This window comes from Parambassis ranga, chromosome 20, assembly GCF_900634625.1.
Source record: "Parambassis ranga chromosome 20, fParRan2.1, whole genome shotgun sequence".
Taxonomy (NCBI): domain Eukaryota; kingdom Metazoa; phylum Chordata; class Actinopteri; family Ambassidae; genus Parambassis; species Parambassis ranga.
The window spans coordinates 16,139,314-16,166,184 of NC_041040.1; the positions used below are offsets into that span (position 1 = coordinate 16,139,314).

The 26,871-nt window shown below is 41.0% G+C and overlaps 1 protein-coding gene across 1 annotated transcript in view; it reads right to left on the reverse strand.

Moving 5' to 3' along the window:
- myo3a (myosin IIIA) overlaps nucleotides 1–26,426 on the reverse strand; it is a 48,669-nt gene extending 22,243 nt beyond the window's left edge. Inside the window, exons 1-8 of the mRNA XM_028432866.1 lie at nucleotides 26,401–26,426; nucleotides 24,677–24,720; nucleotides 19,570–19,753; nucleotides 17,430–17,564; nucleotides 8,305–8,409; nucleotides 8,049–8,148; nucleotides 3,528–3,604; nucleotides 869–1,014 (exon numbers count right to left, since the gene is read on the reverse strand). Of these exons, the coding sequence (XP_028288667.1) occupies nucleotides 869–1,014; nucleotides 3,528–3,604; nucleotides 8,049–8,148; nucleotides 8,305–8,409; nucleotides 17,430–17,564; nucleotides 19,570–19,753; nucleotides 24,677–24,705 (776 nt within the window). The 5' untranslated portion in view covers nucleotides 24,706–24,720; nucleotides 26,401–26,426. The remainder of the gene's footprint in view (nucleotides 1–868; nucleotides 1,015–3,527; nucleotides 3,605–8,048; nucleotides 8,149–8,304; nucleotides 8,410–17,429; nucleotides 17,565–19,569; nucleotides 19,754–24,676; nucleotides 24,721–26,400) is intronic.
- Nucleotides 26,427–26,871: the final 445 nt, after the last annotated feature.

A 26,871-nucleotide genomic window follows, 5' to 3' on the forward strand; every position in this document is an offset into this window, starting at 1 on the left:
TTCACTGGTGTGTGATGGACTGCATCAGAACAGTGGATAATCTTGTTTCATGTCTGCTTTAGCTGTACTAGCAAAATACTTTTTCGTGTGTGTACACCCTGATGTCTTTCCTTATTAGCCCAACATTAACTTTCACCAAAGTTCTGACACGTAATGTCTGTTGCGTTAGGCAGATATATTTTTAAAGATATAAACAATATATACTACATCCCATAATATGGTTGATCGGAGTCTGTTTTCACCAAGGAGAAGGATCAGGTGAAAGAGAACAAATCATGTTTTTTTACCAAGTAGTTTTAACCTAACCACAAGAGAAAATAAGTATGTCTGACAACAGGCCATGCAGCAGTTAAATAAAAATAAAGAAACTGATCCACACCCAGGCCTCCTGGGTAAGAATCTGGAGTAATCAAACAACATTTACCCGCTTTTGTAGTTGGGCAATCTGAGAGTATGTGTCAGTTTTGGAGCCAGTGACAAACATCTTTGATGTTCATTGTGGGGATTTGTGGGACAATGCCAGTGCATTATTCCCAAAAGGACATACAGTAGGTTTTATAAACTTATTTGGGCAAGGTAGTCAAAATGAAAGAGTCCTGTGTTGGACCATCACTTCTGCAATGATTGCTTATGTTTAGTAACCAAAACATAGTGGGTAACTTTTGGAATCTGGGATAAATTTGGTTAAAAAGACCATTCAACAAACAATTGTCTTTGCTACCATGGTGATAAATGCACTTATTCACACAGCTGGAGAGTACAGAGTCTCAGCAACTATGCATCTAAATCAAATAAATGCACAATTGCAATGTAAGCTTTATATTACACTGACACATTCACAGCCCCCTGATTATGATGGCGGGCTTACCTGGGTATTTTGAACAGGGCTCTCATTGGGTGGAGGTCGGAGAGGGGTGGGTCTCCATCTCCCAGCTCGATAGCAGTGATGCCCAGAGACCAGACGTCACAACGGGCATCATACGTTGAATCAAGCTGCTGCTCGCATGCTATAACCTACAGGGACAGCAGGACAGGTGAAGAAATAATGTCCTAAAGCACAAACACCTCAACCAGTGTTTATGTATTTTGTGAAACACGCACTAACTGTAACAAAGCAAAAAATGCCATCCTGTGTTTGTAAAGTTTCAAAGGAACCTCATATGGTACAGCAAAAAAAAGCCTAATAACTGTATTCTGTGAACAATATCACAAACACACATTCACATCAAACAGTCTATCATCACTGTCCTGAGGGCAACATAGTACCTAATCAACAATATGAATCATCCCAGTGGGAGGCATGCGCACAAAGGTATGTTCACCATGATTGAAAAATGTCTGAAATCAATATATATTCCATATTTCCACCTCTCAACAGGCACAAGCTCCACACAACAAGCAGATCATCAATAAGACCTAACACAAGCAGACACACACTCCCCAGAGGACCACCAACATTCTGTTATTTTCCTACCTAACACACACAAGGAACACAAAATATTGAAAAATAGCAAATTTAACAAAATGTACACTTGTTATAATCATCAGTCAACACGCAACCAACACAGAGCTGCTGTCAACAGCATGATGTTCAGCTTACCTCACAGCGCAGACAGACAGATCTTCCAGTAAAACTGACTTAAATGCAGAACTTCCACCCAGACGATTGAGCTTTATGGAGACACTCTAAAAAGTTCTTCCTTTAACTAATGTGACTCCTGACATCCAAAAGCCCTTAATCTGAGGTTGTTCTCATCTAAAGAGCATCTGAAGAAGTATCCTCAAACCGCCCTCTTTCTTAGAACTGCGCTGATCTTATACAAATTAGATTAAAATCTATCAATGGACACGTCATGCAGCAAGTACCCTAATGCTACATTTGCACAGCATGCAAACCTCATGTAAAAATGTCCAGTTTAATGTTACAAGCGACTACGTACAGCCAGTGGAGGACAGCATCCAGAGGGATTTAGTGCAGTGGTCACACAGTGAGTGTACACTTAATCCGCCTGTTCTACTCCTGATCACCACTGAGGTGAAGTGTTTAAATGAGATGGTGGCTATGGGACGCCTCAACATGCTGAGGTTTTGTGGAGGCACACTTCAGGTTGATGAAATATAAATGAAAGGTGACGGCTTGATAGTCCAAACATCCACCTACTCTGTCCTAAGTCCTAAGTATCTCTCAACTTGCTGTTACTACAGAAGGTGTAACTGAGCCTTCTTCTGCTGAATTTAAGCCCAGCCCTACAAAATCTGCTTTATTTGTCTGTGTGCTCAGACACACAAAAGGCTGTAGTTAGAATCACCAGCAGGGTAAAAAGTATATGAACCAATCTCTAGAGAAACAACACAGAAAGCCGACTACAATATAGAAACAGCTTTCAAATAAATGGAGCACAAAATGAGAAGTCATCACATTAACCAACAACAGAGACAAAAGGACCTTGTTTTTATGAAATGTGTGGTGGTGAATAATGGTGAGATATATAGATACATAAGGTTTATTGTGGGTGGAAGGAAACCTCAGAGTAAACCAGTTGGAATTACATGTCAGTGATTTAGTCTTTTTTGTATGTCTTCTACAAAAATATTTAGTTTTAGTGTAAACAGGAAGCAACTGACACAATAATCATATAAACTGACAAATGTGTAATTCATAGCATCACAAAAAGGATAATAAAGTTTGTCTCTTGTCACTGACCATGGTGGTCCATCACAAAAGGCTAAACTTGAAGTTGCAGTGTACATCCATGACACTACAAATCACATCCAGACACTACATGTGATACATACATGCATGAAGATATATAACACTGTCAGAGGGGAAACCTTTGGAGATTATACTGTATGTCATCGCTTATTATATTACCACTTGTGTGAAATGTAGTCATAATTTGGGCAGCAGTGGCTCAGTGGTATAGCAGGGTTGTCCAATAACTGGAAGGTTGGTGGTTCGATCCCAACTCCTCCCTAAGTCATTGTTGTGTGTCCTTGGGCATTGTATGACACTGCTTGGCAGCAGCCTTAAAACAATTTCCCTTGCAAATAAAATCTTGATTTATAGTGATATTGACCTTTGACCCTCAACCACTCAATTCTAATGAGCTAATCTTTGAGTGAGTATGAACATTTGTACCAAATTTCAGGAAATTCCATCACAGAGTTTCTGAGATATCCTGCTCACAAAACTGAGAGGGATGGACAATAGAAAATAATTAGGCTTCTGGCTGTCTGTGGCTTATAGGTACAAAAAGGACAAACTGACATTAGTGTGCTTTGCTGTAAAATAATCACTTGTTAATGTAACCATTTCAGTTTAGAGGCTGTATGCTCTGCGCACTGACTCATGATTAGATAGGAGATGAATAACGGCGGCTGCCCGCTCCATTTTTCCCATGCACATTGTGTTTGACAGTGTTATCTCTGTGATGATTATTAACTGTGGCCCACTGGGATCTGCTCCAGGCTAATGTAGTGGAAAGAGAAGAGGCTGCGGGAGCTTTTATAGGCCAGTTTTACTGTACCTCAGGAGCCATCCAGAAGGGAGTTCCCACAGAGGTGTTCCTCCTCAGACGGGTATTTGTCAGCTGGGCCGAAACACCTGCAGGGAAAAGAATACATCTTTTTTTTTGCTTTTGCTCTCAGGACTCAGAAATTGGAGACAATTCACACTCGCTCAATAACTTCCTTGACATGTTTTGTTAAAGATCAGACTAGCTGGAGAAAGTGATGATGTGTGAAAATGGAAGCCGTAAACAGCAGGATGTTGCTCGACTGATATGGGGCTGAATGGATCTCACTGATAGAGCTGTCACTGTAGTGAAGAGGAGAAAAAAACAACACAGAAACATCACCCGGCTGCATTCTCCTCTAAAAGACATATTACTTTGAATTACAAATTCTTATGCGACAGCAAGTGACTTTCTTGGACATTTCAAGAACAACATTTGAATACAACTCCACTGTGAACAGGCTCCGATAGCTGGACCTTCATTTGGAATAAGACATTCTGAACCTGAGCGATTTATTAGCTAGAGAGGACTGGGTCATGTTACAGAGGCAGAAACTGCAGGGAAAAAACGAGGGAGCACGCATCCCCTAATGTGTGTGCTAATATGCGGTGAAAAAAAAGCCTGACAAGGAACATGCTGACCCACAATTGTGACTTCAGTCCAGTCCAGACAAATCAGTGTGACTGCGGCTGCTCTGTGCTGTATCTCGGGGGCTGGCTCAGCCGAGCAGCCGGCCACATCAAGAGCGGGACAAAAAGAGAAGCCTAGAGACAAAAGCAGCAGGCAGCAAAACAAAAGGTGATGTGCTGATGCATGACAGCGCCTTTGTCCTGTACATGTTTTTATGAGGAAATGAAGGAGGCTAATTTGAGGAAATGTACCAACAACATACCCAGATGGTGAAATGTGTGAAGAAATCTGTTCGAAGCGCAAGGAAACGAAACATAAATGCTTTTCCAACCGTGTCAGCATCCCTACATTGTTCTGTGGACCCATTTAATTACTGTCGGCGCAGTTCTGCGATACACTGATGCTCTAGGGGTTAAAGCCAGGGGTGGAAAGAAAATGTCACAATGAGCAAGAGGAAAACACTTCTGTGGGAAACATCAAAAGAAATTATGCTCATGTACAGAAGGGGGATACTATATGCATATGGCTGACACGCACATGCTGTCACTGAACCACAAATCCTTTAAATGTTTACATCAGCCCACAAACGCATAGCTTTACACGTGTGCAGGCGTATACACAGACTCCTGTAATCAGATCGGCACACATGCCTGCTATGATATATATGTGAGGTGTATCAGTGTGTGAGGATATAGGAACACAAAGAACCCCATTATTAAAGCCCTCACAGCCCCACTCTTTCCACTACATTAGCCCGGAGTGGAGCCTGGTGGGCCACACTTAATAATCATCACAGAGATAACGCTGTCAATTAGAATATTCATGAGAGACCCATGAACGAGCAGCTCCGCTCATTCTTCTGGCGCAGCTCTTTTTGGGTCCATCTCTTTGCTATTTTGTTTCTCGGCTGGTGATGAGTCACTGCGGGGGCTTTATCTCTTCAGCTGCTTAGTGTAGCGTGCTCCCCCTCCACACGAAAAAAACATTAATTCCAGCGTGACGCAGAGGAAGCTTGAGTCGGACTCTTTTTAATCGCCGCTTTTCGTCACTCCGCGAGTTTTTACACGTCAGGCTTATTTCTGAACTGCTCCCCACGTTTTTTTTTCATGTTCATTTTTTTGTGACATCACAGACATGATACAAATTTCAGCTGTCGGCAATGTTAAGACCAGCTATTTCTACAGACAGAGTAACAGTACGGTATATGGCGTGTTTCCTGGATAACAGAAGAAATCTGCTCTGCCAGCTTTGTTTCAGAACGACATTTACTCAAAGGTGAAGTGAATTCAGCTTGCATTCATATTCAGGTCACTTATGTGTTGTATGCTTCAGTCGCCAACTGACAGGCAACATTTTATGTGGTTCAGTCACAATGATTGTACAGTAAGTCATGCTAGCACCTCTGGAAGGCCACAAATGCTAAAAATTCAATGCAGGAAGGACTAACCTGACCTGTGCATAAGGAAAACAGATGCTTCACAGACACATCTGAAGGACAACAGACACTCTTCTGAGGAGCCATCTTTATAGGGGTGATTTAGGGCGGCAGCACCACTTATCACATAATACAGCAGCATCTGAGGTTTGACCATCAAAAAAAAGCTTGAACCCACAGGATGCCACCCATACATTACTTAGGTTTATTAGGTATCTTTATTTAGAGCTTCCCCTCAAGTGACCATTTCAGGAATTTCACCTCAAAAACATTGAATTAGACAGCTCCATATTTCTACTGGCTGCATTAATATCTGTCACACACACAAGGTCGAGGGACTGTCTTAGATATAAAAAAAAAATCAAATGCAGAGACAGCAAATGAAATGAATTTTACAACAGAAATCTACAAGCACCTTAGAATAAATAGGTGGTTCTGAAATACTTCCAAATCAAAGGACCAATGTCAAAACTGTGTAAAGACGGCCTGTGTTAGGGATAAATAATCTCAGAAATGTGTGAAAGTGAGCCAGTTAAATTCAGTTTGTAGTTCAGGTCAAGTAGGGAAACAAGTAAAGGGCGGCACAGTTCATACATTAAAAGTCTGATCTTGTCTACTGAAACAAAATTGTGCAGACACATCATACAAATCTGCATAAACTAGTTATTCTGTATGTCATTATGAGTCATTATGTAACTACACACACAGGCCACATGGACAGCTGACACAACAGCGATGTGGAGGAAAAACCCACATATAGTTGTTGAAGCATAAATGTAGTTAAATATTTCTCAAATAAACACACTTGATTTGGCCAGTTGCTCTAAAAAGACAGTAAATAGTTTCAAAGGAAAGACTGTAAGGCCTCATTGAACTATTTCAAACTATTACAAAACAAGACCTGTAACGAATATCAAAGATGGGAAGGATCTTCACAAAGAATTTATTACATAAAAACCGTGCTGGTATGAGCACTGTGTGATTCACTGTGTTGTTGCGAGCTGAGCCAGATGATAGGAAGTAATTGTGTTTAAGGTTGTGACATCTTAACATCAATACATCTTTACTGCATTACTTTTGAGCTGTAAGAATAATTGCTGTAAACCTGTGGGTCCATCCGTCACCCACCCTTAGAACACATATTTCCTGCTATCAGTGTGACTGTTGTGTTTTCACAATGGCGTAGATTTGCTTTTGACATTGGCGGGGATCTAAGATTCCATCAACTGTGTCACACTCCCTGTCTTGAATGTGTTTTGGCGCTGCCAACCGACGTAGCTACACACATGTGACAGCAGGGAAAGGCACAGCCAATCACATGGCCATATGTGTTACAGTAGGGCCAGAGCCCTTGATATAACCCAATCAGAATCAGAATATTAAGGGCTTTGGGTAGGACCAAGACAGGAGGATATCTATTGGTAGGACACCAGAAAAGAACAGAATTTAACCCTCTCTGCACCCAATGAGAATTATTGGTGGGGACAATTAAGTCGCTGGACATTGGTGGGGATGCGTCACCTCCGCCCATACGTTACATCAGAAATATAGGTGTCTAAAAAAGTTACACTTTCCCACTGATGACAACTGCACAGTTTGAATCTATATATATCGATTTTAATTGTGATAAGACTTTATATTTGGCCATAATATTTTAAAAAAAAGGTTGGGGAATTTCACATCATTTTCCAAGAAATGGGCCTGTAACACTTTTACAGACAGGTTTAAAAATGATTTTGGTGAAAAAAAGGTATTATTTATCTTTGCTGTCCTGACTTTTTCATCTACTGTGACCTAAAATCTTGTGTTTTTGTGGTGCTGTGAGGAGGCAAAGGGACAGCCTGCTCCATATAAGCTACTTCACATTCAAATACTAAGTGATTCCAATAATCCCCCCCCCTCCTCCTGTTATAGTGTATAAAGGCTGTGCACTTTGTGTTTCATGGTTACAAAAAGAAAAGCTTTTAAGAGAAGGCCACAATTAGCTGAGTAAATGCAAACCTACACACGACTTGAGTGTGGATTTTATTTGTAATGAAAACAGGCAGCTGTTTTATTTTTCAGTGCCTGAAGAAAACGGGGGGGGGGGGGGGGGGGGGGTGAGTCATCTCCTGTATATAGTCAGAATCACTTTGCCTATCATGAGCCTTCAGTTTAGAACTGCAGCGCCTGGCTCAGAGTGCCTCATTTGGTTAAGAAAACCCAAAAGCAAATGAGCGAAAACACGGGGTGAATAGCAACAATGTTCTGAGGCAGAATAGGAAAAGATAGGGTGTAATGGAAAAGTATAATCATTTGCTACCTCGTCGGGTTGTGTAAATGTATTCCAGCCTCCCAAGGAAGCTAATTAGCAACACCGTTTCTTTTGGCAGACACCTGAAAGGTAATGGATTTGACCCTCTACTGTTAAATAGAGACATAACATGATTTTCACTGATTATAGAGGGACAGTAAAAAAAGAGACATACCAAAGTCCACGAGTTTGACGCCTCCTTGCGTTGTCAGCAGGATGTTATTGCCTTTGACATCACGGTGGATGGTCTTGTTGATGTGCAGGTGCTGGAGGCCCTACAGAAAAAAAAAAAAAGAGGTTAACAGCATTTTCTGTCAAGCACCTGCCTGCAAAATTACCCCATTTAAAAGCTTTACCCTTCATTCAGAGGGGAGGCTGTTCCACTGAACTTCACAGTAAGCTATTGTCTCCCCTCATGCACAATGACTTACCATGAGGGCCTCGTGCAGGATGTAGGCAATAACGGCTTCATCCATTCTGTCTCCCCTCTTCAGCATGCCTTTGGCCAGATCTGTCACGGAGCCCCCATTGCAGAGCTGCAGGAGAGAGAGACAAAAAAACACATCCACAATGAAAAGAGGACAAAGCTCGACATGAGTCAGCACTCACAGCTCAGCTCATACAATACAAGGAAATCTGGGGCATCTTAGATATGCAGAATTTGGGGATTTTGATTATAAGATTTTACAGTAACAGAAAAAAGGAAGCTGACGGTATTTCTGTCAACCTTTAGAGGCTTATCTTTCCGAGGAGGCTTAGGTACATTTTGTGTGCAGGGTCTAATCAAAGCAGGGTAAATACTAAACATGTATGAAATTACATTCAAATAAAACACATAATCTTATGTTTGAAGGCAATGCCAAGATTTATATTAGAAATGAGGCACCATTTATTGGACGCTGCAGCAGAACAGAAGGTTAAAAATAAGGCTTTCTCTTTGTTAAAGCTGGAGACGTTTCATATTTGTGTTTGGAGGTGTTTTCTTGTGCTTTACCGCATCTCAATATGGACTCCACTTTCAATAGCAATCCCTCTTGGAAAATTACAGAAAATTACCCAGTAGGTTGCCTTGGCAACAATAATAACCCTTAATTTGGGCCTTTCTTTAGGAGATGCCAGAGGTATACAGAGCATAAAAAACTCTAAAAGGTGTCAATCATGGTGCTGGGAGCAGAGATTGTAGTTTTTGCATATGAACGCTGTTTGTAAACACAGACCTTGTCACCATGTGTAGTAAAAGATCTCAGCCACAGATGCATCATCCCTCTTTTTTTTATTTTAAATCCCCACACGTCTTTACTGCACAAAAATCAAGACAGGAAATTGCTATGATATCTCTTTATGTAACAAACACTTGTTCTTTTATAATTACACTAATTTCCCTCACTTGTAAACTGAAAACCTAATTAGCCCGTGAACGTGCAGTGGTGTGTGGTTAGCGAAGATAAAAATCAGTCCCCTGCAGTGATTATATTAAAGCTATTGTGTAGCACATCTCAGTAAATGTATTAATAAATAACTTTCATACCACAGTGATAATACAAACTGTAACAGCTTTCAATGCACATTCAAATGACAGGGAACTGTACACAAGAGCGCCACATGGGGCTTATTTTCCAAGGGAAAGGGATGTTTACATACTGTAGTTGTAGGTTAGAAAAAAGGGTTGTACATAAGCAGTGGGTAGAAAAATGATGGTTCTATCTTAGGCAAAGCATAAAATTGTGTATTTCCGCTAACAGAAGACTATAATTTACTTCCTCCATTTAAAACATACAATAATATTTTTAAGTAGTTAAATATATTGAGTAGGACTTACATAACTGTAATGATTGAGTTTTCTCTAAAAATAATATACAATAATAAAGAACTCCTCCTGTTGTCTATCTACACTCAACAAAAATATAAACGCAACACTTTTGTTTTTGCTCCCATGTTTCATGAGATGGACTTGAAGATCTAAACTTCATTCCAGATACACAATATTACCATTCCTCTCAAACATTGTTCACAAATCTGTCTAAATGTGTGATAGTGAGCACTTCTGCTTTGCTGAGATAATCCATCCCACCTCACAGGTGTACCACATCAAGATGCTGATCTGACATCATGATTAGTGCACAGGTGTACCTTAAACTGCCCACAATAAAAGGCCACCCTGAAATGTGCATTTTGTTTCTGCTTTATTGGCGGTCTGGGGACTCAGAACCAGTCAGTATCTGGTGTGACCACCATTTGCCTCATGCAGTGCAACACATCTTCTTCGCATAGAGTTTATCAGATTGTCTATTGTGGCCTGTGGAATGTTGGTCCACTCCTCTTCAATGGCTGTGCGAAGTTTCTGGATATTAGTGGGAACTGGTGCACGCTGTCGTATACGCCGGTCAAGCACATCCCAAACATGTTCAATGGGTGACATGTCCGGTGAGTATGCTGGCCATGCAAGAACTGGGACATTTTCAGCTTCCAAGAATTGTGTACAGATCCTTGCAACATGGGGCCGTGCATTATCTTGCTGAAACATGAGGTGATGTTCATGGATGTATGGCACAACAATGGGCCTCAGGATCTCATCACGGTATCTCTGTGCATTCAAAATGCCATCAATAAAATGCACCTGTGTTCTTCGTCCATAACAGATGCCTGCCCATACCTTGACCCCGCCACCACCATGGGCCACTCGATCCACAACATTGACATCAGCAAAGCGCTCACCCACACGACGCCACACACGCTGTCTGCCATCTGCCCTGAACAATGTAAACCGAGATTCATCCGTGAAGAGAACACCTCTCCAACGTGCTAGACGCCATCGAATGTGAGCATTTGCCCACTCAAGTCTGTTACGGCGACGATCTGGAGTCAGGTTAAGACCCCGATGAGGACGACGAGCATGCAGTTGAGCTTTCCTGAGACGGTTTCTGACAGTTTGTGCAGAAATTGTTTGGTTATGCAAACCAATTGTTTCAGCAGCTGTCTGAGTGGCTGGTCTCAGACGATCTCGGAGGTGAACCTGCTGGATGTGGAGGTCCTGGACTGGTGTGGTTACTCGTGGTCTGCGGTTGTGAGGCCGGTTGGATGTACTGCCATATTCTCTGAAACGCCTTTGGAGACGGCTTATGGTGGAGAAATGAACATTCAATGCACGAGCAACAGATCTGGTTGACGTTCCTGCTGTCAGCATGCCAATTGCACGCTCCCTCAATGCTTGTGGCATCTGTGGCATTTTGCTGTGAGACAAAACTGCACATTTCAGGGTGGCCTTTTATTGTGGGCAGTTTGAGGTACACCTGTGCACTAATCATGATGTCAGATCAGCATCTTGATGTGGCACACCTGTGAGGTGGGATGGATTATCTCAGCAAAGCAGAAGTGCTCACTATCACACATTTAGACAGATTTGTGAACAATGTTTGAGAGGAATGGTAATATTGTGTATCTGGAATGAAGTTTAGATCTTCAAGTCCATCTCATGAAACATGGGAGCAAAAACAAAAGTGTTGCGTTTATATTTTTGTTGAGTGTATATTCCTTGCCTTTTGACTGACTTAAATGACCTGTATTCATTTCCCGTCATATCAGCTCTAGTTGATCAAAAAAGGAACATTTGTTTTTGTCCTAATGTTAGGAAAGTACAAAGTGGGATGATATATAGATATAGATCAAATATATATAAATATTTATATAACGGCTCATAATGAAACTAAACATGAGTGCACACGTATTTTTACAGTTGTGTTGCATTAGTTGTTTCTTTGTAGTTATTATTCCAGTACTTGAGTAATATTCGAGGGCAAAATGCATTGACAACTAATTTAGTAGTGACGTCATTGAGAATGGTTCTCTGGCTAATGGTGCAGCGGGATGATCAGTGTTTTGGGTGCAAGAGGCCCTGGGTTCAAAACCTGGGGGACACACGTGCAGTTTTGGCACCGGGTATGGAGGCGGTCACGGACTGAAGCAACGACAAAGCAGCGGTCCAAAGCAGGCTTCCACTAGTGAAGTAGCTGTTAGCTGCAGCCGTATTTATGGGAAAACTATGACATTTACGCGTGATCCGATTACTCGATCAAACGGTGAGTATCTGAGTATCAAAATACTCGTTTGTTGCAGCCGTAGTTGACAGTTTGTTTGCAATCAGTCTTTGTAGCAATTTTGTGTCTCTTTGTGTTGTTTTATAGTCAGTTTCAGACTCCTTGTGGTTTTTTGTCTTTGTAGTCAGTGTTCATTTTTCTGTGTTTTGTGTGTCTGTTTATAGCTCTTTAGTGTCTGTATCAAGTAGTTTCTTTGTCTCCCTGTAGACAATTTCTGTCAGTTTCAGTGTAGTTTAAGTACTTGGTGTCTCTTTGTAGTTTCAGCCTACATGTTATTGTTTTGATCTGTTTTTTTTTGTATTTGTGTTTTTAATTTGAGCTCCTTTGTGCCTCTACTTTAGTTTCATTGTCTGTGTATTTGTGTTCTTTTGTAGTTCTTTCATAGTTTGAAGTCTTTGTGTCTTTCTACTTCCTGGTCAGACATGTTAACAGTGACTTCAAGAGGTACTCTGGCCAGTCAGTGGGCCTGTTCAGTAATACTTCTCTTACTTTTCTGAACCAAGTTTTTGACCTTGAATAAGCGCTGGCATAAGTTTTCGACGCCGTGCCTCATGTTTTCTATCTGTCTATCAATCCACCTATCCATCAGGAGCCCAGAGGGCTGTTGCAGGATGGATGGCATGTATCTCAGCTGCCACATGGGGAGCTTAATCACTCCTTCTCTCTGCTCTCAGACATGCAGACAAACTGCAGTTAAGCAGAGAATACCGCAGAGGTTTTCACGGGCAGCCTGGCGCTCTGACAATGAGCTGCGCCTGACGTCAATCCACATCACTGCTGGCATATCACCTGTCATCATTAAATTACACAGGGCAGGCACACAAATCCATATTAATGAGAGGTCTGCTGCCCTAGATTTAACTGAGCTAAACGTTAGTGCTCTCACCTTAGCCACATCCACAACATGATGCCAAACATGAACACTGAAGGCACTAACCTCTGGAGGGAGATACGTGAACCTTCAGACTGTTTGATTATTTTGTAAAGGCTTTAAATAACATTTCCATATGAAACAGGAGTGACCAAAATGTCCAGTGTTTACATTGTAATGTGACCAAATGAAAGCACTAATGCTTGCCTCACTGTCAATTAGGCATCTCTCACATAGAGTTTGAGAAGTTTGCATCTTCACAGTTCTACTTAAACTTGAAACAGAACCTAAAGAAAATGCACTGAAATCCACATTTCCAGTCCTCCATCTTGTACATCATGTCAGTTTCCACAGAACTATCAGTTTCAAAGAATAATCTGAATACACTGAATATTGAGTGGAATGGTCTCCATTACAAATGAGGTCAGGTGCTTGTTTAGTCATGTAAATTAAAGCAGTCCATCAAAGACGAGGAAAAGAAGTAGATAAAACAAACCTAAAGATGAAACAGACAAAACACACAGGTGCTGACTTTAGTCATCTTTGAAGTCCCTGTAGTCTATATTTTATTTTTCATTTACTGCCACATTATGGGTCGTATGGAGATGCTCTGTGCCTAAAGAAGTATGTGTGTGTGTGAGAGAGAGAGAGAGACATGTTGGATCGACTCCAGAGAAAAGCGCTCCCTTTGTTGCTGAGGCCTTATCGTTTACACGGGCATAATAGCTGAGGTGTCCACTTTCTGGCACCGTTTATTGAAAAGTCTGAACAAGGAATAACATTTTAAACCTCATTGGCAATTAATGAGCGCAGAGGTTGAGAGGACAAGTCAGGACAGAGACGGATGGGGTAAATGCAGGACACAGGCGTTTATTGTTAACTTTAACAGGAGGTAGAAAAAAAGGTAAGTGGCATGAAGGCAGACGACAAAGGAGGGAGGGACTGTAATTTTGAATTTAATGATGATATTCGTGAATAACTATTGAAATGACAGTAAGTCCTCTTTGGTTCATATTTTCATCTCTAGCTGTGTCAGACAAGTCCTCCTACTGGCTGTGCTAGTTCTGAACCATTGGGCCCTTGTCCAATGGTATCCTTCCTTTGTGCTTTAGTCATCATCACGATAAGCTTGATCATGATAAGGACACTTTATATTAGTTTCAGTGATACAATAGTGAAGACACACAAAACGTAGTAGTGCAGATGACTGCAGCTTAACTCTGGACCTTCACCCAGCAAGCTGAGAGTTCTACCCCTTACTCTAATCTTCCCTTCAATTCCGGGTCCCCTGAGCAATACAGGACCTGAATCATGTAGCAAAAAAACCCTTTATTAAAAGGCTAATGTCTTACACTGGTAACTAGCTTCTCTTTATGCAATTATTCACCCACAGCTTTGTAAACACTAGAGCAGGGGATCAAAATCTTTCACAAAATCCTGTTTTATTAATTAAAATTAGGCTCAAGAAGATGAATCTCGATTGTATCTGCCCCTAAATCAAAACATCAGCACGGTTCTAAAATGCCATCTAGACCGTTTTTGTGTGTGTCAGAAAGTAATAGCGGGGTTGCTATTTGCAATAATCTATTATATAATCTATAATCTGTAATAATCTATTAGTCACAGAAGTAGAAGCCAAATTACATTATTTTAACAAATTTAATAAACCATTTGATATGTCAGTGAATCAGCCAGTTTATGCCTTGTTTAAACTATTACTTTACTATTACTAATGTACTTTTAGTCCTGTTTGATCACATTTTAGGCATACTTGTTTAAGTCTGGGTTGTAAATGCTGTTTTTCTGCTGTTTTCTTGGCTACTGTAATTACAGATCCTTCGACAACCAGGACATTTTAGATGCATTTATTCACTGAGCAGAGGAGGGTGCAACCAATTTAGCACTGTGGCATTTTTAATTCTTGTGGAAATGGAAGCTGCAAAGGATAAGCTTGTAAAGGCTGCTCTAAATGTTGGCTTTTATTAAACAGGTTCACTCGACTTTCACAAATGAACTGTACATCCAAATGACTTCCTTATTTTCAATTAGAGTATAAAAGTTGCTACATCATTGCTATCTTTGAAGTATTTTTCAGCTCTTAGAGAGCAATATTAGGACTGCGCACATGAAAGCTTGCTCCTCTCTACCCACATCTGCCATCATAAAGGAGCACACTACAGAGGCAAAGCCAAAAGCTCACAGACCCCAATGAAGGGGCTAACAAAGTAAGAGGATGCAATTTGTATGAATCCTGTTCATAATGAGCGGTCTGCTCTGCTGTCAGTGCGGAGCACAGAAAGGCTCCTCTCAGCAGAGCTAAAGGATGGAAAATTACAGTTTAGAAAGGAGGGACAGTAACCATGGTGAATGACCACCTCACTCCCTGCTTTCCTGTCTTTTCACTGCTAAAGCTCCATGTGCATCTGCTTCAGAGAGCGCTCACACACACACATACACACACAGCTTTTGGCTTACTACTGTCAGGCAGTGATTTCAGCCTCAGGATTAGCCAACAGATTTGGATTGCTGGCTGCAGATTTTTGCAAGGGAACTTTAGAAAAGTGGATATGCAACCACAGAGTAAACAAGTTTTGCATTTTTAATAAGACACAACCTCTCTTCAGATGAAAGTCTTTGTTTCTCTGTAATGGAGTGTGAGGTGTGATTATCTGGCATCTTGATATCTGAGGAACGTAATTGGAAGGTCCTCTGCAAAGGTCAGAAGGAAATGCAGTGATGAAAGGGAAAGAAACACAAGATGGAGAAGTGAAAACTATCTACAGGGTTAGCATAACAGCAGTGCTGTTGATGCAAACCCCACTGAGCTTGGATTACAGAAATATGGACATTCAGTTCCAGCATTGCTACACCTGATAATGGAAAAAGGAACAGCACAAAGGGGAAGGCAGCTGCTTTCAAAGACCAGTCTGAAGTTGAGACTAAGAAAATACACACATTACAGAACTTCTGATAGTGAGCCGATTAACGTCATGTATTTGTCTATGTGTTTTATACAGCTGAATGGAATGTATCTGCTTTGCTTGTGCTTCAGAAGGGGGTAGGCTGTAAATAGGCACACAGTATAGTGAGGTAAAGTTATAATTGTTATAAATCGCTTGAGGTGGGAGATAATATATATATTATACTTAGCAGGTGATTGGACAAACCATCCGCCTGTCACTGCTTGTTGCAAGATATATCAACCAATCAGATCAACAAATCACTAAGGACAAACCACTATAGATATCTGACACAGGGCTAGTAGCAGTTAGCATGTTGTAGCATGCCAATAACTGCCAGCATTTCCTTACAGTACTCTGGTTGGGAGTCTGGTTGTTTGTCTTTCTGTGTTAGCCATGTAATAGACCCTCACCCACTGACACCTGAGTCAGGCTCCAGCACCCTGGGACCCTGTAGTACAGGACAAAGCAGGTTCACAAAGCGGATAAATGGACTCTGATTGGTCCAGACCACCGATGGATCTGATGCATGCTCATAGCCTGAGGGCTACCAAGACAGGTTTGTGTGTTTGGAACCATTTCGCAGAAACATGTAAAATGAAACTGACTATGAAACTGAATATATATATATATGATATATATTCAAAGACAGTTTAGTACAACAGCTGCTTGTGGCACTAAAAGAAAAAGGACGTCCAGGATCACAATGATTGGGTTTGAATCATGTTGCAGTTTTTACCCCAAGAAAGAAATACTGAATGCTGTAAAAATACATTGTTCGCTTGTGATAATTTCCTGCATGATTTCCTATTCAGCATCATCCATTCTTCTGACTGCTTTTACCAGATGTCTCCAGCAGGTTTGTACTGCTCTCTATCAAAGCAGGAACACAAATTACACGGTCAGGACGTCAAAAGCAAAGAAAACCTGATATCTGACCCTGTGTTGGGCCCCGCAAACACTTTTTCTCCTCTGAGGTTGACCTCCATTACATGTCTGTCTGGAGCTTGACATTTCAAACTACTACAGCAGGCAATGAAATATGAAAGGAAGAGGACAGGGGAGCTGGAGGCAAGGGGTTTTACAGAAAGCAGCAGCAGCAGCAGCAGCATGACCAAGGTCCCCTTGAACTTTCATAAAAAAAGAATCACACCTGCATTTCATTATTCTGTACTGTACATCAGAAGGTTCAGTTACTGCAGAATAAACTGCAAAAACAAAAAGCCAATTTCAGTGTAATCTGCAAATCTAAACAATATTTCAACCTGTGTTGCAACCTTCTAGGTGTACAAACTAATTCACAGACAGCCTCAGTGAACAGAAATCCCTGCTCTTTTGCTCCCAGCAGGGTGCTGCGACATGCACGCTAACCTCCACTCCATGATGCTAACTGGCCTGTGACCAAATCCCCCAGGTGGCCTATAAGTAAACACCAAGACTAAAACTGTTACATAATCCCTGGCCAGATTGGGCCACCGCTGCATATACCTGGCGAGACATGCTGTGTGAAGTACAATCAGACCTTTAATCTGCACCTATACGCTGTTTGTCTGCTTGTGCCCCAGCTTAGTTTGTAGGCAAATGCAAATCTGAAGTCTCAAGTAAAACACAGCAGGCGTTTGTGTCCCTACCTCCAGTACGAGCCACAGCTGGTCTCCACATTTCACGTCCTTCTTGTAGTACATCCCATAGAACTTGACCACGTTGGAGTGGTCAGAGAGAGCTTTGAGGATGTTATATTCAGCTTCAATCTCCTCATCGATATCCTGAAAAACAGAGAAACAGATCAGAGATGTTCCATCACCTACAAACTCATGCAAGCCTATTGAGGATAAGGGAGTCAATCCGAATAAACTCCCATGTTAACCTTTACAGCAGAAACAAATATGTTTACAGCCTGCTACAAAAACACAGTCAACCTCTACGGGTAATTCCCCTGTTTGAAACAATTATACAGGAAGTTAACACAATTCATTTCATCTATATTTATGCTGAAAGGTTTGTGTGGCACATCACTTAGTTTCCAATTGTTAGCTCTTTTTTAATTAGCCAGAAGACGGGCACAGCTACCACAGTGATGGTTGAAACTTCAAAACCAACCTTGTGGAAACTAATGTCACAAAGTTTCATCCATTATTTATGCTAACTGACAACTATATGGATTAAATTAAGAGATGCCGATGAGATCTATAAAAACTGAATGGAAACTGTTCGCCTGGCTCGTCTCATCTAACTCTGAAAACAAATAAATCCTCTCTTGATTCTCCAAAAGACACTTTGTAAAGTCTCCATTCTGCAGTTTAAAGTGGGCAGAAGGGAGAATCCAGGACATCTTAATGACTGTAATCGTGGTATCTTGCAGCACAACTGTGAATAAGGCTGGCTGACAGGATGGAAGGATTTACCTAGAAATTGTGCTGAAGCACATTTAATCTTAAAGATGCAGAATATAATGTAATGTATACATGTACAGAGCTCCACCGGAGACACAAACACGCATTTGTAGTAAAAACAGATTATACAGTAATCTACTGAAGGGACTCTCAAGACTTCCTGCTTTGTGTAGGACCTTATAATAAACTGATATCTGCAATATTTACAAATAAAAAAAATTATTATCTTAATAAAACACATATGATAACATTGTGTGAATAATCCAAAGCTTTGGAAATCATTTCTGTTTTTCTCTCTTTTATCTCTACAGTACATGTATGCTTTTTGGCACCTGTCATCATCCTATGAAAAACATTCAAGATATTTGATGATGATGATGATTTAGTTCGTCCTTAGAAACCCGGGCATTCTAGTTTAACAAAGTTGTGCAGGATATTTAAGGTCTTTACATGAAATAATCATGCAGGTGATTAAAATTATGGTAATGATGGTCCTTACAGACTAGTGGTCTGAAGATAATCATTTCCTAATAATGAGAAACAGTAACAAGTTCACAAAAGACTAATGAGACTTGAAGCCTGCATTTAAAGGATGGAAACGGCTGCTCGTTAGAGCTTCAACATAAACCGTTAAGTTCAGTGCACCTTTAACACTGACAGCAGAGAGCTGACATAATGATGTCTCCTTTCATTACTGTCATACAGAACACAGAAACAACATGGCTGCAGAAACTATGAAAACAGATACAGACCTGTAGCACCTACTGCTAAGTGATGTTCTGTCATAGTCAGCCCTTGTCATTATAAAGAAAACATCCCTGCAGTATCAGACTGATCAGTCCCATAATAATCATGTAGTATGAGCCTGTTTCTATGCTGCGTGTCAAACTGTTGTTGTTGCTCTAGGTGTGTTTTTGCTTCAAATACTTCTTATCTGGCACCACATGTGTTTTGGCTCAATGCTGAGAAGCTGAGAGTCAACAGAGGGCTGAATGGATATCATCAGAGGTAATCTGCTGACATAATGTGCTGATGAATGAAGATGGAGGAACAGTTTAAAGAAGCTCCCTGTAATAATTCTCCTGTGAGCATAATAAGCAGAACAGAATGATGATATTTATCAATGAGATAATAAGACACTATGCTCAGAATTTACAATTCAGCAGAGGAATGAACATATGTGCATGTGATTTCAGAGTGTATAGTGTTGACATGTATGTGAGACATGCACAGAAAATCTGTGTTTATGTCTGTTCAGCTCTCAGATTCTATATTATTCTCAGCCCAAATGTCTGTAACACGTCCTCCGTCTATCTCTTAAAGCTGCTTTAACAAGGACTGACAATAACACAGTATGGAGTTAACAAACACAACTTACATGGATGGGATCCAGAATCTTCACGGCTGCTTTACTTCCATCTGTTTTGTTGAGCACTTTATAGACCTTTCCGTACGTCCCTTTCCCGATTGTCTCAATGATTTCCCAGGTGTCAGTCGGGTCTGGAAAGTTGTCAAAGACAATCGATTTCCCTGATTGTGGAAACATCTTCAGGAGAGATCTCCTATGGAATGAGAATGAAAAGACATAAGGGACACTGCATGAGACCTATGGTGCAGTATAAACAAGACACTGTATTGAGAACTCCCTAACAATGAGTGTTTAGATTCAAACTTTAACATGTCCATTATGACCAGATGACTGGCTCAGCTGAGTGCCCCATGCAGGTTTTGTTTGGAAATTAAACTGGAGGAACAAGTGTTTAACTGGAGGATAATCCAGTGTAGCTCGATAGCTAGGGATTCATTTTTAGGGTTTAACAGTCCCCTATAGAGCTGCATGGCAATCAGGTGCATAAAAGTCAAGCTAATAGTTGGAATTATCAGCAGATAGAGCTGCAAACCTACTTTGTGACCTCAAACACAGAAATGTAGGCAGTAAATGTCTCAAAGGGACATGTGTGTCCCTTAATTTCTGAGCCAATCAAACAAGATTCATTCGACCTAGAATCACAGATTGATGCAACATATATCAGAATAACAAAGTAATAATGTGCTATTACATTCAGTGAGTCTACTAACAGCAGCAACCAGTACAGGAGAAAGTCCTGCAGAGCCAACTACACACACCTAAGCACACACACACACACACACACTTTCACATATCCTTCAGGGCTGTCTCTGTCCACACAGTTTTACATTTACAATAGTTAACACAACAACCATGAAGCCACAACAAAAGCAGAATCACACTTACATCGTTCTCTAAGTAGGAAGCGGGGCATTTTTTTTGGGGGGAAAAAAAACAATTAATCCATTTGTGTGCAAAAGGTTAGCATGGAAGCAGAGGCAGGCTAGCCTGGCTTGGGCTGTGAGTGTAAACCGGAGAGGAGGAGCTAATGCAAGCTAATCTCACTAGCAATTCCCCAGCTCCATGGCTGCCATTGGAATCCATCTCTAAGTGGTAGGAGCAACGTTGGGATTAGCAGGAATTAGCCACTGTTGCAGCATGAGCCTTTCCCCATATAGACACCCATTCATACACAAGGGAAAGCTGGTTAGATGCCCTAAGATTCACAGTGATGCCAAAGACCATTCTTCTTTATGTTATCAGTCCAGAGAAGTTTACTTTATCTCAGCTAGTCATCATCATGATCATTTAAATCACTTTGACTGCATTACTGTGCACACATCACACCACACAGCAAGATACATCCAGCAGAAACACACACACTATTTTGCAGATATTATCAGTCAATGCCCATGCAGAGCAATTACACCCCTGTACATGTGTCCTTGTGTAGGTAATTGCACTTGTGTTAGCATAATGTACAGTGCAGAAATCCTCAATAATACATCACTGCCTCTATATTTGTCAACATACTGTGACACATGAGACAGCAGGGCGAAACCTAAGGACTCACACTGGACACCTCCAACAGGAGCACAGGCTGCAAGGAAATAACCCTTTAGAGGAGACAGTGTGTGTGTGTGTGTGTCTGTATGCATGGGGTTATCTAACCTTATATACCCTGAAGGCCTGGCTGGCTGTCACTTTTCATTAGTTGTTTAGGGATGTGGCATTAACCACAGCCTGTGTACATGTGCACAAATAATGACTCTACACAGGAATAACTAGGCATGTATTTACTATGTAAACAGATGCACTCATGTGGTTTTCATGGACATGAAAGTAAAAATTCTATTGTTTACAGAGATAAAGAGTCTAAAGAGTGGAAGTCCACAGTGGAAATGTACTTTGATTTGAGTGCTGTCTCAGTCGGCAGAGGTTTGGCCACTTGAAGCTAATCGGTAACGCTATGAGTGGGTTAAAGTTTCAGCTTAACCTTGGCACAGGAAGCCTGCGCTTCTACAAGCCAAGATAATCTGCCTTACTAGACTCATCAATGTCGAGAAGCACAATACTCTCACTTAGATACTAAGTCTCTTATTTTACTCATAAAATAATAACACAAAATTAGAACATCCTCCTACTGTTTGTAAATGTGCTGTTTACAATCATACAAACAGTGATAAAAGCATCTCTATACAATTCAGTGCCAGTCTGCAAGTACAGCACAAAGACAACACACTTTATCAGGCTAATCTGGCCCATTAACAACAGCTACTAGCAATATAACTCCTTCACATGCAGACTATAATCCATACTGTCACAGATAAACATTTTTAAACCTTTTCAACTTTACTGACCTTCGATGGGTGCTGGTCAAAGGAACCAAGCAACACATGGCTGGTTAGGATAATGCATACACACACTGTATGCACACAGCCAGTGTGCCACTCCCAGAGCTTGCAAATAAGGAATCCAAATAAAGCAGCCACATTTGTTAAGCTGAGGAGGCCACTAGAAGACACACACAAGCTCAGCCAAGAAATAAGCATTTTAGCATTTTCCCAAACATTAGCATCATACTTACTTTCTTTAAAGAGCATTAACATGCTTGGGTATCACTGGTGGATGATAGCATTAGCAAGCAGAAGCAGGATGTAGTCCCTGTGCACCCCGGCCACCTCTGCGATGTAGTATACATCCACAGTGAGGACCACTTGCAGAGCATACCAGAGTTATTAGGCTCAAGTAATTAGTTTAAGTAATTGGTTTTAGCATGAGGACATCCAGGAGCCAGCAACCGATAAGTCTGATAGTGTCATAAATTAGCCTGGAGAAGACAAGCTAACAACAGGCGTGGTGCACGGACGGCAGTAAGGAGTGAGTCAGGTGTAACAGGCCATGACTGCACTGCCGCCTTCTCAGCATCATTTAGCAGTGTCCCATTACACAGGCCCTTCTGGGAGAAGAGTCGCTGTGGGGCCGAGCCAGAGCTGGACTGAGAGTTCAGTTCAGAGGTTTTTACACTGCTGGAAAAAAAAAACTGCTTCACATGGATGTAGCTACAGGATCAAGCATCTCTCCAACTGTCTCTGGGTAACAGCTGTAAATAACCACGGCTGTTTACCTGGCTACTGCAGTCTGTTAACATAAAACTAGTATTTCCATAATGTTTCACTGTTAGCTCACAAGCTAAATCAGTGTATATACTTTTATACGTTCATCTGTAAGGTTGCTTATGTAGTTATCTTACATTTTAGCAGTGATGAAATGTATTCATAGAAAATTATTAATGAATGATTACATCCTTACAAACCTTCACTGCACTTTTCTATTCCATTTCACAACATCCCAAGATCAACAAACAAAATATTTACAAATCTCTAACAACATGTTTCTTCTCTTGTGTTATATTTAGAAACTCTGCTTGTAGCATCACTAACAATGTGCGAATATTATTGTTCCTTTAATTGTCTTTTTTGTTTACATAAATAATACGTTTGATTTGACGGCACACAAAACAGAAAAACTTTCAATTAACAATTTCTCTGTGCTGAGTGAGTTTTCTCGCAGCAATAGGTTACTCTCTGTAAATGACTGATTCTGCTCAAACTGTCAGAAACTAATTGCTGTTGCAGTGAAGCTGATAATTCATCATACAGACTAACAGATGGCACAATGATTATTTTCCCCTAAACATTCAGAGGCATGTCTCCATCGTTTATCTGGATCAAATCAGGAAAGGCTATTAGACGTATGAGGCTAATTGCTGATTGAACCAACTCAACATTAACAGTAGCTGTAGCTCCCTACAGTAAACAAAAACATATTCAGAAAGATGTCATGTGGCTTTATATCTGGTATATTAGGTAACTTCATCCTCAAGCTAAAATATTGATGTGACTTCTCAATGTCATCTTAGAGTTTTAAGCTGCGCCTGCTCCTTCCTACTGTACTTCATGGCCGGAATTATTGTATTTTATTGCATATATTTAATATAAATATTATCACCAAAATAGCTTAGAACAATAGAAAACTTATTGACAAACTGTCTCAATTTAAAATTTGTTCCTGTGCTTCGACCATGCCATAAATCCTCATCAATCATTTGACTCCAGGTTCCTCTTTTTTTCCTCCAATAATAAATCTGGAGTCCAGTGATGTCTCTGTCCATTACTAACACTTTGTGAATCCTAAACTGTCTTCACCCCCCATCCCCCTACACTGTCTGGATGGGGGGGGGGGGTACCCTCTGTAATGAATGACCCGACTTAAGTGTGGCTCCATGAAGCACATCCTCCAGGCACCAACCTCATTTCCTGCTCGGCTGCTTTACAAATGGCTGAAGGAACCTGAACCAAGACCAAGGATGGAGATGCACTGATGTCCGTAATGGCCGTATGATTAGATCTATGATTAGAGTGGGTCAAGGGTCCAGCACAGTGTGGAGTCTCATACACATGATGAACAATGTGTAACTCAACTTAATGATTTTAGTCCTTTTTATGGCATATTTCATGGTAAACAGAGCCCTGTGCGTTGTCATTTTATGCTCTATCTGACTGATTTGGCTCATTTATTGAGGCTCTTTACCCCCACACAGCAGTATTGATGCTGTATCAATGATTCCTTATTTCTGTATGTCGTGAGAAGGATTTCATCCAACTTCCATTTAACCAAAATATAGACTAGATCATGGTTCCCAGGGGACGATTCCTCCTGACTCTTGTGATCAAAAACTTTTATTCCACTGTTACTCTATATATTCTAAAGTCCCTCTTTACCACATATGAAGCCCACGTGCTACACACACAGCCCAATATGTGACGTGTTACATAAGCAGTTAATAGGCTTAATTTCTTGACAGGTAACCTACATACTGCTCCACTGCACTGCAAGTTACTGCTCCCAGCATCGTGAAGATTTAAAGTGATGCTGTGCTCATCGTACGACATACAGAAGACGGCTGAGTGAACAAATAATCCTCCATGCATACCGTATGGAACTGTATGCCCCTATAGTCTGATGTATGACAAGTCTAAAGACATAAAAACATCTAAAGATATATAAATATATAAGGTTCTCTCAAACACACAAATAATTGTCTATATGTATAACAAGAGGTAAGGTGTCTTACCTGAAATTGAAGAAGCCGCTGGCGGACATGTTTTCTGTGGCGCTCTGCTGAAAAAGAATTGGTGAAATGTGTTAGGATAGAGAACAGTATAAGGGCTTGAGAACAATTATGTTGTTGAAAATGAAGTGGTGCTGGGCTGACAAGCCAAGTCATTCAGCTTTGTCACTTCTAGCCCACTCATTAAACCCTGCATTGTCATTATGGATATCTGAAATCTGGCAGAAAGAATCAACATTATACAGAAAATAAAAGCAATCTAAACTCGGATTATCCAACTTTAAAGGTGGATCAATACTCGTACAGTCATTTTCTTTATAATGCAGTTTTAGTCACACAGGCTGCTTTGAAGAAGATATAAATATTAGCATGACCTTGAGTGCTTTTGACTGTTTGTTTTTTTGCTGCAGTGATGGCACACTAGTCTGAAGGACAAGCAGCAGTTCATGAAGGTTGATTGATTGATTGATAAGGGTATTGATTAGCACAGTCTCACACTCTTTGTATGTGGCATGTGGGAATCAATATCAGCCTTGTATCATTTCTGTAACTACCAAGCGCTCCCTGCCCTGTCCTGCGCCACCATCACGAGGTTAATTCAGGTTTCAATGACATAAATGAGGCTTCATTGTCACAACCTTCCATTTAAAGATGAGACCCCATGCATGTAAATAACATAAAACTTGCTCTCTGAATGCTGTTGAGATTTAATGTAAAACCCTTGTGTCAAACGCCCTTTCCTTGTCTGCCTGTTTTCACACACTACAGTTAAAACAATTCATATAAACAGTATGCTATTGTCCTGTCCTCTGCTGTACTAATCACATGGAGTGGAATAATGGCAGAGTGTCGGACACAATCAGAGCGAAATCAGAGATCACTTCAAGGAGATTTAAAGAGGGACGCTCTGATTGTTGATGCCTCTGTGATGCAGATCAGTGGACGGCTGGCTGGGTCTGCCGCAGCACCCGAGTCGACTCCGTCTGTGAAGACTGATTGAATAAGGCTACTGATGAGGCTATTGTGGCCATGGAGACGTGGTGTGAATGCCTGACAGGCCCCGTGGCTGCCGTCAATGACTGGCTGCCATTGTGGCGAACCACTGGGCCGTGACTTACCCAGCTGTGGTTTAAAGCATATCATGAGCCACTGAAATGAGTATTGGGATTGTGCAGTTGATAGAAAGATCATTAGGCGATCATTGCCACACCCATGTCCATGCATGAAGCTCCAGTTTGGGCAAACCTTTCTCCAGCTGACCTGACAGCCGTGCTAACTATCACATTTCTGTGAACGCTGTGGGACACTTCACTGCTGGCGTTCTTTGTATTCTGTGCTATATCGGCAGAGGACAGTACTGTCACTTTGTTTGAGCTGTAAAGACAAATGCGCCTCAGGACAGATTTTGACAAAGAAAACATTTCCATAAATGTATGGAAGCTAAAACTGCACTGCTCTTCTAAGTGAGGAAACATAGGAGGAGCTCATGGCTTGCATGTGATGTCAATGGATTTGTTGTGGATTGTGTGATGTTGGTTGGGTGAATGGCAGTGTATTTATAGCAGCCTTTGATATAGAAAAATGGAATTCTCTTTTTCATCTCTATAATTGCATATATCAACATAAAGACATTTGCTCTGTAGCTGCTAATGTTAATTTGACCTATTCAAGATAAGTGACACTCAAATTCTGTATATTTTACATTTACTGTTATGTTAAAAGCCTACCGTGCTCTGATTGGTCAACTCATGGCCTGATCAGGCTCCGATCACCACTTTGAATCAGCTCTGCTGGTGAGAAAAACAAAGGAAAGGAAGGGTTTAACAAAAAAGTTTCATTAACAACATTAACATTAACAAACACATAGTGTAAAATGAGCCATCAAGGTACAAAATGTTGTAGAAAGGGGCTACAAACTCAAACTGAGGACGCTTGAAAAATTAATTAATGATTTCATCACCATTCATCACCACCCCCTTGTTGGCATGGGTAAAAAAAAATCCTCTTGTTCTAGAATGTAAGTACACTGAGAACAATAGACACCTTTTGACCGCGCTCTCTGCCCACTCGCCTGCCATCCCACCTGAGTACAATCAGCTGGGATTCATGACACGATGCTGAACAGTCCCTGCAGTGTCTCATCATCAAAACAGTCAGCCCTGTTTAGCACTGGAGCAGGGTTGTATAACTTGGTGATG